The 13,375-nt window shown below is 29.8% G+C and overlaps 1 protein-coding gene across 1 annotated transcript; it reads right to left on the bottom strand.

The window, feature by feature from the left end:
* Positions 1 to 314: 314 nt before the first annotated feature.
* LOC112769884 (uncharacterized) lies at positions 315 to 3,134 on the bottom strand. The gene has a single exon (XM_025814364.1). The coding sequence runs from the start codon at positions 3,132 to 3,134 to the stop codon at positions 315 to 317; it is 2,820 nt and encodes a 939-aa protein (XP_025670149.1).
* Between the last annotated feature and the right edge of the window lie 10,241 nt (positions 3,135 to 13,375).

The following is a 13,375-nucleotide window of genomic DNA, read 5'->3' as shown; positions in this document are numbered from 1 at the left end:
ATATTAATTAAAAGATAATGCTAATGGAAGTTATTGATTAAATTTATTATTAATATTAATTAGAAGCTAATATTAGTGGAGATTTTTGAATGAAAAGAGACATTAAAAAATTTAGAAAAATTATAACATAGAGTAATAGATGAGACGTTAATTTTTAGTTATAGTAAAACTTATGTATTAACTTTAAAATTGATAATCCTTTATTTTTGTTTCATGCGAAATTAAAATGCACACATGCTCCAGAGCAAGTAAAGAAACAAAGAAGCTGGCACAAAATGTGAATTAAAGGACACATACAAACACAAGGAAAGAATTCAAGCATTTCTTGGCTTGAGATAGTTCCAGCTCTGTTGAATGTAGACCACAAAAGCTAATCCAATCATAACAAGTGGACTACTTAACATGATCAAACAAAAGGAAAGCAAATCTGAACCCACTTGGTTGTTGATTCCACCCCCACCATCATTATAATTGTTGAATGGATCCAAAATAGGATCTCTGATGTAATCATAGAAGAATATAACCAGCCTCAGAAATGTGAGTCCAAAATAATATGTTTTCCTCAATGGCTTCACTTGATTACTCCACAGTTTGTTCTCAAATATTTGAGGCAACAAAAACAAATCTTGCATCTTCAGAGTCAACCGTATATATTCTCTCACTATGGTTGCAGGTAGAATCACAAAAGCATACCTCAAGTTTAAGTCCCCTCCAAGACACGAAAGAATCAAACAGATACAAATGAAAATCCTCAAATACCTTCGAGTGGCATCACTAATTCGTCGGAGGGGTTTTGGCTTGATAGTCCCATAAGCATTTGGCTTGTTCTTAGCATCTGACACCTTTCTGTATTGATTTATTGTAAGCAGCAAAGAAGCCAACACTAGAAGTTTTGTTAAGGTCTCCATTGATTCCATCAAGACTCTTTGATAGTTTTGAAGTTGATAAGGCCAAGTTCTAATGGAAGCAGATTCTTTTGATTCAAAGAAAATTTCACTGGCCCTTATCAACTCTGCACCATAACCAAATATCAATATATAGAGTGTGCCAAGAGACATATAAGGAGTCTTGTCTTCATTTGCATTCATGTAGATTAGTTGGCTCCAAATTATGCCTGCTCCTGCAAGGGAAATCAGAAGCCTTAGAACACCTTCAAGGATTTTCCTAAATTCATAGTCTTGTTGATGCTCATTGTATTGAATCATTTGAGTTCTGAGAGTGATAGGCTTGAAATGTCGCGGGTCTTCTTCGCTCCTTTGGCTAGTGATGATCATTTCAACTGAAGGATTCTTAAGCCATCGTATCGATTCAGATGGATACTGAACCTTAACTTCCATCAAACAATCTATGCCCTGTGAAAACATTCTGCAACCAATTAGATGCATATCACCTTCTAAGGGATCATATACACCTTCCAAGAAAAAGGGGTAGCTATCTGCATTTTCATCCCAATACCCTTCAGATAAAGTGAGATGCAATGAAATGTTAAGAAGAGGATTGCCAAAGAGGTTCTTTCTTTCATGTTGATGCGAAGTACCAAGTGAAAGAACTTCCATCTGCATATAGACCCTATCATGCTTGTTTGAGGATTGATGACGAATCGCAATCACATAGACATTGAGCTTATTGGAGAGGCGATTTATATCATCTCCATCTACAAGAGTTGGATACTTGAAGAACAATTTCTTGAAAAGGGTGAACAACTTTGAGTGTTGATTCTTGCTTTTGATTGCAGCAGCAAGCTCAACCTTTGAGTAATTATAGTATGGAGTGTTATGCAAGCCAAGGCCCTTGAGATCGGTGGGACGCCTTAGCGAATGCAAGAAAGGAAAGAAGAAGATGTTTGATTCATCATTGTTGCTATTACTATGTATAGTACCAAGCATGAGACTCCTCTGCTTGATAGAGAGCATACTTGGGAAGTGAAAAGATATCTGATAGTTGCATTCCTTTGAGTTTAACCCTGGATCAACCACTCCATGACATCCAATCATGCAGAGTTTTCCTGTTAAGGAATTCCATGATCCTTCTGCAGATAGAGTTTGGTTTGAGAGGCCTGTTCTTGATTGCACTGTATCTAAAGACATGGATGCTGGAAATGCTCTTAGAACTGCAGAAACTCTTGCACTTTGGACATTGTTGCTATCTGTTTCTTCCTCACAGATAAGGTACTGAAAAAGTAGCCTAAAGTTTTCAACTCCAAAAAGGTAAAAAGGTCGTTGTGCAACTTTCTGAAGAAAACTGCAAAAATCAGAACCATTATTGAATGAATTAGCCCCATATGCTGCAAAGTCTAGTTCGTATGGATACGGATCACAAGATCTAGACTTTGATTCAGAGCTGAATTGATAGACAGCATGGCGATTCAATTGAGAAGAAATATGAACATTATCAAAGTATGCCAAGCTTCCTTCCTGGTGTAAACTTCGCATTTCGCCTCTTATGGACCTTCTTGTCAAGTTGAAGGTTTGAGGGTAGCGAAGAACAAGTAGAATCTGCTCATCTTGTAAGAGACTATAATCAAGAAACATGTCATTCCAATCATAATTGAATGGTTCTGGTATAGGTAAAGTTGTGTTTCCCAAGAGACACATCAAATGCTCTTTCCCATTCTCATGATCATTGCTTTGTAAGTATACACCTTCAAAAGCAATTCTGAGAAGAGATAAGCCAGGCCTCATTGTGAAAGAAGAAGAAGATTTAGTTGGAAAATATGAACCTTGACCAGATATTCCTATGGACATGATCCCTCCAAGACTAACTGTATTTTCAAAGTGCTGAATTGAACTTATGTCCATCACTTTGAAAGAGACTAGTTTTAAGGCTAAACTGTGCTCGAAACCATTGCTTCGGTCGAATGGCATCAAGGTTGTATGTCCATTCTCCTGCTCCCAATCTCCATAGGTGAATGAGAGTTCTCTCTTGATTCTGTTACCTCTATTGGCATCAGGGCTTAACTTAGATGCCAAAGATAGATATGAACTGCAATGTTTTTCTATTTCAGCAGCACGGTTATAGTTGGTGAAAAATTTTGAAGAGTCGTCAAAGTTTTCTTTGTAGGAGGCACATAGAGTTAGGATCACAAAGAGGTGTGTGAGGGAAAGAAGATTTGGAACTGAAATTTGGATATGCATTTCTTGAAAATCTTGTAGAGCTAAACCATATGAAACAAGCCAAGAATGCAAAATGGGAAACAAATTGAATGAGGCTGAAAGAGGAGGTTGTTTGTTATGAATCACTCTCACTTTTTATTTGTCCTATGAAGTGGAGAATTTAAATGAGGAGTATTCCTTTCAGGTTCAAGGTTAGTTGACTTTTTTTATCTCTCAGAAAACTAATTAAGAAGTTCATGGTTTTGCTGTCATATGTCAGTTTAATGTTTAAAAAAATTAGTGAGTAGCTTTGACTTTGACATTTGCATTTTGGATACTTGAAATGCAATTAGAGCTGGAAGTGAGTCAAGCCAGCTCATGAGCTAGCTCGAGGACGACTCGTTAATAGCTCGATAAGCTAAGCTCGTGAGTTAGTGAGCCAAGCTTGAGCTTGGAATTGAGCTTATAAACTAAATGAGCCGAGCTTGAGCTTGGATAAGCTCGGCTCATTAGCTCGTGAGCTGACTCGAGTATATATATATATATAATTATTAATACACATATCCTATATGCATTTAATCTATACTTTTAATATTATATATTTATATTTATATATATATATATATATATATATATATATTAATGATCTTATTTATTTAAAATTTTATATTTATTTTTTACATATAATTTTGATGTAGGACATAAATAAAAAATTTATAATTTATTGATAAATAACAATATATAAAATTGATCTTTTTAAAATATTTTTAAAAATATATAAATTATAATTTATTGATATAGAATTATAGATTATGTATTTATGTTTCTATTATTTGAGCCAACTCGTGAGCTCGAGCTAGCTCGTGAACTTTCGGTGAGTCGAGCTTGAACTTAAGAAATAAGCTCGATTGTTAATGAGGCGAGCCGTGAGCCAAACTCAATTTTTGTGAGTTGAACTTGAGCTTGGTCTAGTTCGGCTCAACTTGGCTCACTTCCAGCCTACATGCAATAAACATTAAATATTATATTATTGATACAAGCCTGGCAGGTACAAGGTAACCATTGAATATTATATTATCGTCCTTATTACACACTCTGATTTGTTTTATTGTATCTAGTTTGACTTTATAGCCATGTACTAAAAAATTAAGGGAAGTTCTATGGTGTGGATGGTATTAAATATCCACACCTGTGGATATTATGTGGAGACCTTTTTCATTGAACACGTTTCTGTTGTCCATGTTCACAAGAGAAGCTGATGGGACATCATGTTAGGGAGCAGCAGATATTTGCAGATGTACTGCACGGTCTAGGAAAATTAATAAGTATTATTAGGTGCTAATTATTTTTGGGAAGTTGGGGCTATTGGGCAGGTTCTATTTTTTTTGTGTGTGTGACCATGATTGGATTTTGAACTTGGGTCACCATTTTTTGTGCTACTGTGCAGAAAGAAATTTTATTGTGGATAAAAAAAGTAAAATGTAGCATTAAAAAGAAATTGAAACCCATTTAAGAACATTTTACTTCTTAATGTGATACAACAAAGTCGGAATTTATTTCAGCCTCCAATGTCCCAATTTTATCCTCTAAGATTATATATATATACTAGACCTACCTAGGGGAAAAAAAATCTTCGCAGAAACAAGATTTTCTCTATATATAATCATCAATAACTTTCTTTTCAATTTTGAATAAATAATAAGTATACTTTTTTTAGAGTGAACGTATATAATTATTTTTGTGTAAAGTTGATATTTATATAGTATTAAATAATTTAACAAATTTAACTAAATTATTATATAATAATTTTTAATTATCAATTTTACTTAAAAATAATTGTATGCGAGCCATCAACTTCTTTTGACTATGATCATCGCTTCGTTATTATTATAAAATGAAATGAGAATCACAGTGTATATTATGATACTATTATACTATGATCATCGCTTCGTTAAAATATATTATTCTATAATTCTTTGTATATAACACTTATGTAAACTTTCTTTTTCGTTCTTTATATTATGAAAATGAATTATATATAATGAAGACTCTCTTTAATACTTAGTTTCCTAAACTTCCCTTAAAACACAAATCAACTGGAGGATTGTTTTAACTTTAACTTGTAGTGTATAATTTATAACTTCTGGAAGACGATTAATTAATATATAAAAGAGCTTAAGATACATAATAAATGATAATGTACATGGTACTTATATTTCCAACTTATACAATTTATTAATTTTCTAACTTATCATGAATGTGAATGATATAGGCATGAACATTTTACTTCTTAACTAGTGTATGTTCCTGTACCTTGTACGAGATAATACATAAAATTATATTAAAAATTTTATTAAAAAATTAAATAATATATATAGTAATTATTATTATAAATATTTTATAAAGTTATAATTAAAATCAAACTTTTAAAATTTTAATATTAAAATATTAAAAATAATTAGTATTTGTCTTAATCAATTTGAGTTTGTTAAGTGATCATCTCACTCGTCCGCTTAAACAACTATTGGGAGTTAGAATCTCGCCTTGTGTATATAGCAATCCATTGGCTAGTGATAAACCCTTAATAAATAGAATATCAATACGTGGTTAAACTTGGCTGGAGTTTTCGAATATGCAGGTACCCGACCCGTCCATACCTGGATGAAAAGGGTAATAACTTGACCCGAGTCGGGACAGATTTTGCTCAAGACAGGGTATGGTCGGGTTTAGAGTGTACCCACCCCGAATATATACATATAAACACTTTTTAGGAATTAAGATTTGCCTCACATCACACATGATTCATAACTTCAGTCTATACTCTATAGCCATGCAAGATAAACTCAATCATCGTCACCTAAAATCTTCTTCTTCTCGACTTCTTCACAAAAAAACCATATAACTCCTGTCATGTTGTTGCTGAGTCCATCGCCGCTTACCTATTCACAACTCTCATCTTCCTTCACAGTCAGAGACGGACCCACGTTTAATATAGAAGGGGCATTTGTCCTCACAAATTTTTTTTAAAAAAAGTAATACTTATATACATATATACCACTTATTATATTATATTTGTCTCAAAATAAAATATAAATAGTTTTTTTGTATTTTATGTTAAAAAATATTTTGTTAAACTTAACACATAATAATAATTATATTGTTAAATTTGATTTAGTATGAAAAATAAATAAATACACTAAAAAATTAGTGATAATTAATTATGTTATATTAGTTAATTAATTAATAATTAAATTAAAACTTAGTTTTCTAATTAAATACAATTTAAATTATTAGTGATTTTTTAAAAATTGTTTAAGATAAAAAATATATTATTTATGTATTAATATAATGTAATTATTTTGGTTAAAAAATTTATTTATACTATAAAAATTATAATAAGTAGATTTGATAACTAAGTAAAATAATTATTTAAAAATATATATAAAAAAATAATATTTAATCATGTTAAAAATAAAAAAATCTTTATAAATATTTTTTTATTATTTTAAATATTATATACTATGTGTATGAAATTATATTTTATTATTTTAAATATTATAATACCGATTGTGTGTATATTTCTAGCTTGTATATAAAGAAAATAGACTAGGCATAAACATTTTACTTCTTAATGGGTTTCAATTCCTTTTTAATGTTACATTTTACTTCTTTTTATCCACAACAAAATTTCTTTTTGCACAGTACAAAAAATGTGACCCAAGCCCAAAATCCAGTCATGATCACATACACAAAAAAATAGAACCTGTCCAATAGTCTCAACTTTTTAAAAATAATTAGCACCTAATCATACTTATTAATTTTCAGAGGCAGTACATCTGCAAAATATCTGCTGCTCCCTGACATGATGTCCCATCAGCTTCTCTTGTAAACATGGGCAATAGAAACGTGTTTAATCAAGAAGGTTTCCACATAAAATCCACAGGTGTGGATATTTAATACCATCCACACCATAGAACTCCCCAAAAATTAAAAGGAAGAAAGAGGAGGTGCAAGTGTTTTCGAAAAATGTTAAGTAATATATTTTTTCATATACTTGCTTTATATTTGAGTTCATTTTTTTTTTTAATCACACAATACTCACACACATTATTAATGGTTTATTCACTGTCTCTGGTGAGACTTGAACCAAGGGACAGCATTTTAATTTTTAAGAAGCATGATGATGGACTACTAAGCTAAAGTCTCAGCTGTATATTTGGGTTGAATTTTTTTTTTTTTTTTGTAGTTTGTATATTTGAGTTCATGTTAACAAACACTTGTTATCCAAAACGCCAAAAAAAGGAAAGGAACACGGTCCAGAAGAATGTAGTATAATTAGAGCCGTAGACAAAGGCCGAACCTAGTGAGTGAACCAAAATAAGCCACGATTAGCTAGTTTCGCCCAATTAGGTTCGACCAAAAGCTGCCCAACCCAACTACGTTGGGCTAGATTGGTCCAATGGGCCCAATTACATTTTTATATTTAAATTTGGGATTGACTTTGATTGAGTGGCTAAATATATTATCTCTTAATATATTGTATTGATGATTGAATTTTGACCGTGACCAGTAATAAATAAAACCCTTAAATATGTGTATGAGTGTGTGTTGTCTAAGATTGGATCTGTTCAATCCGTCCGACAAAAAAAAATTTTTGAATTGATCTAATGATTAACTCATTAGTTTGTTTATGCAAATATTGAAAATTTGAATTTGTCTTGCTCATGCAACAACTAAAATTTAAAATTAATTTAAAATTATTAGCCCCAATAATAACTTTAAAAAATATTAAAAATATAAGCCTAAAAATTCTTATGCTAGGGTTGATATAGCTCCCTCCCCTATTATTTAATTTAGAGAGCATCAAATTCAATTTCATTGTCATTCATACTTTCCCATCATACTTATAAATAATAGAAATACGTTCCTATTTGGTTTTCTTAATATAATTCATCTTGCTATAGAAGTAAAAACTTTCACTAACCATGCATACTGATTTGCCGGCATAAAATGGTATATAAAAACTGATCTTATCTTATCATAATCTATCTTATTCATATTATTATTAGGGTAGGTAGAGTTTCACTCTAAAACATTATATATATAGAAAGATAATACGTCGATATCGTTATATGCAGAAAAACGCAGAGATATAATCCGAAATAATTAAGATAGTTACATGCATGCATGAAACTTCCCCCACAAAACTCAGATGAATTGAATATTACTAACAATATTTTTAAGTGCAGAATTTTTGTTTTGACAACGATATTTGGTATGTAGAGCTATTAAGTCTCGCTTACTTTACATGTTGACACAAACAATAATTAATATTGGCGAGTCAACAATTTGTTTAACAAATTAAAACAATGTTCAAAATTCCATCAGTCTTCGCCACCAAGACTCTGAATAATAATAATAATAATAATAATAATAATAATAATAATAATAATAATAATAATAATAATAATAATAATAATAATAATAATAATAATAATAAGTGTTTGTTTTTTCTCTATCTTTCTTTGCCCTTTTCAACAAGTTCATTATACTTTTCAATAGAGGCCGACCAAAGTGATTCTATTCCATCCTCCACTCTCTCATCACTTATTATATATTCTTTCAGATGCTATATACACATTCATATGCACGTATATGTAATATTATTATTATATTCGTGTAATATATATCTATCTATATGGTCAAACTTAAGTATAGTAGTGCTTATCCTGTGTGGTACTATATAAATGATACCCTGCTACTCTTGTGTCGCCATATTTGCCGTGTGATTGATCGGATATATAATATAATATAATATAAGATATGATATGCAATATTCATAACCTAAGTTTTGTTTTGTGTATCTACCTTAATGTGTAAGTCACTTTTGCTACCACTTGATAAGCGTGAAATGTTCTCTTTGGATATCCTTATAGAAATTTTCATATATATAAACCTCTAGTTAGTTTTGTAATTTGTAATTGTTATACTAATTAATTAGTTGAAAACGATCTGAGAGTAGTGCTTCAACATACAGTAACGAACCAATTATTTGAAACAAATGCGACAATATAATTCATTCCTACAATAATATTATTTTGTGCTTAAACTAAAGCAATATAATGCTTTTATTTTATTTTTCTTTTAACATAAAAAAGAAGGAATAATATAATAAAAGAGCATTGAGGAGCAACCATGGAGAAAGTTATTAAACGTTAACATGGAAGTATAAAATGAAATATGATGCGGACAGCTAGCAATGATGATTATAAAATTAAAACAGTGAATAATAATGGAGTTTCGTTTGGTGTTTTATTTGGATGCCTAAAACTAAAAGTGATGAAGGAGAATATATACTCAATAAAAGAGAATGGAATTTATTAGGACAATTCTGTTTATAATTTTTTTAAAAAAATAAACATATCATAATATAATGTAATGTAATGTCCAGTACTTATAGATTCTTATGCAAAATACTTGGACCCGTAGATGTACCTTTCATTGGCTTTCCGCAAAGCCCTATATATGAATGAATGAGAGAAAGAGAATATCTTTCTTTATATAATGCAACTTCAAAAGTCCATTCATATTCCTTATCTCTTTTCTACCTCTTACATAATACCATTCTATATCTCTTTTTATCCAAGTTGAATAGAATTTTGAATTTGAATTTGCATTTGTGATAATAATGTAAGTTCTTGATGCTCATCGATGACTAATTCATATTGCATGAACTAGCTGGCTAGAGAGAGAAGAACTTTTAATTAGTTTTTATCATATAATTGGATTCATCAAAAGAATAGAATCTCTAATTTCTCATATTCAAGCTTCTTGATTGATTAATCAAGCTCTACATATTGTTTCCTAATCTAATAAGTATCCTAGATTGCACTATACATATATATATTTTTTAATTACAATATCCATCTTTTAACTTAAAATTTTAAGTACTAATTCGTCACAAATAATTTTTTTTTAAATTTACTATTAATTAATAAATTACTGCGACTTCATTTGAACTATAATTCATTGGCTATTAGATCCAATTAATTAATTATTTGCTCTTACTGTGTTATATTTTATGGTCGCATACTCTATCATTATGGCATTTTCTTTGGGACCGGATATGCTCATTTTTATTATTATTTTACAGTAGTGTATATGAATGATTAATGGTTAAGAATCCTGAAATCATCATCTTTTAGGAGGTGTTAATTAATTACTACGTATATACACACATATATAATTAAACACTCAATTAGAAAACCAATAAAATAGCAATAGAATATTGGAAAGTGATTATTTAACATATATATGGTCTTGTATATAAATATTTTCACCATCTGAACCATAAACGAAAAGTAAAATTCACACCTCAAAAGTAATGTGCAGAGATAGATCTAGATTCCAAAGTAATTTATTAGGTAGGGGGGTATCTCGACAACTATATATACACTATGGTGACCAACTTATAATAATGTGGTGTTTAATTTATATAAACCAAGTTACACTTTGTAGTTTGTACCCTTGCCTTCATAGTGGGTGTAGAAAGGAAAAAACATTTTTATATTCGGTAATGCAATGCAACTTCGTCCATTATATATGCTTACTACTTTCAGTTATCTTTTTGGTTAGCAAATATTCTTATTAGAACGTTAATTAAGGAAACAAAATGGGCGTTTTAATTTTTTGTTCCTCCTAAAACATTTAATTTATTGCACTAAAAATTAAAAAAAGATTAATTTTTTTTAAATATTATGTATACAAATATTGAAATTTGTGGTATAAATCAAAACCCTCATTTAAAATTGAGATACTCCAAATCAGTTTTAAGGAATTTTTAGCTAGAAATTTTAATTTCCAATAAAATTTAATCACTAAATTTTTCATATCAAATTTTAATAAAAAAAATTAATTTCTGTCATTAAGTATACAAATATATATATAACAAATTTTAAAATCTTTTAAAATTTTTATATCAATTCTTTTTTTATATATATAAACAAATACTCTATCGATGTATTATTCTTTCAGAACTTTAGAGAATAGAGATGCAATAATGTTGGTTAAAAAGTTAGCATCCCTTCCTTCAGTAGTAATGAAGAACCTCCATAATTCCATTGGTTAGTTATGGCTTTTGCTTTTGTTTTGTGAAAGATATAAAAAATCGTATCTGATAGTCAGGGGCGGAGCTAGATAAAATATTGGAGGGGGCAAAAAATATTTACACAATAAAATAAGACTAAAATAAAATTTTAAGGGGGACTAAACTGAAATTTATATATAATTTACATGTAAAAAATTAAAATTAGGGGGGGCCATTCCCCCCTTTGCTTGTACCTAGCTCCGCCCCTGCTGATAGTATTAGTAGCTGCATACTGCGAACTGCAAATACCGTTAGAGAAGGACAATATATGGGACCATTTCGGCCTTCCACTAGCCCATTATCAACCTGGCTAATGCCTGAGAACAGATGAATTATTTTTTATATTGAATTGAAAATAGTGTTTTTTAGAATTATAAATGGTTCAAATTCTACACTCTTCACTTTTTTGGAGTGTATTAGGAGATAATACTCAATTTGGTCCCTAAATTTACAAACGAATATCAATTTAGTCCTGAAATTTCAATTGCCTCTATTTCGTCCCAAATTTTGTGAACATAACTCATGTTAGTCCTTGAAACAATTTTCAACGTACAAACGTTAACGGAATACTGTCGTGACAGCCAGATGCCACACTAAATTTTGTAAAACGATGTCATTTTGGTTTTGGTACTCAAATAACCCAAAAACAACATCCTAAATGGTGTTTATTAAAATTTTACCTAACAAAATAAGTAATATGATGCCGTTTTTTAGCTATTTAAATATCAAAACCAAAATTGCATCATTTTATAAGTTTTAACGTGACATGTGATAGTCTATAACAGCACTCTATTAACGTTTTTATACTAAAAATGGTCTCAAGAACTAATATGAGGCACATTTATAAATTTCGGGGACTAAATAGAGGCAATTGAAACATTAGGGACTAAATTGAGACTCGCGTATAAGTTCAGGGACCAAATTGAATATTATCTCAGTGTATTAGCATCCCATATATATATATATATATATATATATATATATATATGAGATTATTGTAAAATAAATTTGTATATGTATTTATAATTAATAAAAAAATTGATATAAATAAGGTTATATTGTTTTATCTAGGATTCTAAGTTGTTGTAGTTCAAACTTTACTTGTTGATACAGATAAAATTCTTTTGAAAAAACGGGTCTAATTTAGACAGTTTAGATGCTTTTAACATTTTTCTGTGTATTTTTGAGATAATAATTAAAAATACCTACAAAGAATTCTGATAACAAAATTAACATATATTTAAATAGAATTTAAGTAAAAATTAGATTAAAATAACTTGAAGTAGGGGAATTCATAGAATGGAGCAATTAACTTGACTTATAAGTCACAAAAAATTTCACTCATTCCTTCAATTAAATATTATTATATCAAAGAAAAAATTATTTTTCTTATTAAATAGGTGAATAATTATACAAACAAATATAGTTAATTGAATATGTCAAATAATCCATATATCTAGTATGAAAAATAAATCTAAACTTAAAACCTTAAAAGTATACATCTTAGGTGAAAATGTGAAATTTACATCTTCCTATTGTGATTAAAGAATAAATGTATTACTATTATGGAATAAAAGATATAAAAAAAAAGAAAAGAAAAAAGTATGCAGGAAGAGGAGAAAGGGAAGAAGGGAAGAATATTCGAAATGGCACTGTAAAATGGGCCACACAAAAGGGATATTCAGAAGAAGGACGATAGTGAGGAATATTACAGACACGCGTCTCGAGGATAATCTCTTCTACTATCTTTTTTTTTTAGGGGTTATTATTACTTTATTTTATTTTTAACTCTTTTGTTTTGTTTTTTTCTTTTCCTTTTCAAGAGGAGGAAAAAGATAAAAAAGAAATAAAACTGGGAAACAGAATCCGAAGAAAAGGTGTGTGTTGGAGTATAGCTTGTACGAGAAGACTGAAGTTGGAAAGCAACCAACCATTTTTATTGCATGCTCAGGGAATTCGATGCACTCTCCCTTTCTCTTTCTCTTTCACGCACTACTCGCAACCTTTTCCTTTTTCATTTTAAATTGAAAATCACACTCTCTTTTTTTTTTTTCATTTCTCCTTAGAATTATTGGAGGCCGTGGTGGTAACCGGTAACTGTGTCATTTAAACTTCAAATTAATTAATTGAAGAAGAA

Source organism: Arachis hypogaea, chromosome 1, assembly GCF_003086295.3.
Source record: "Arachis hypogaea cultivar Tifrunner chromosome 1, arahy.Tifrunner.gnm2.J5K5, whole genome shotgun sequence".
NCBI classification, from domain to species: domain Eukaryota; kingdom Viridiplantae; phylum Streptophyta; class Magnoliopsida; order Fabales; family Fabaceae; genus Arachis; species Arachis hypogaea.
This window is presented reverse-complemented; position numbering and strand designations above follow the sequence as displayed.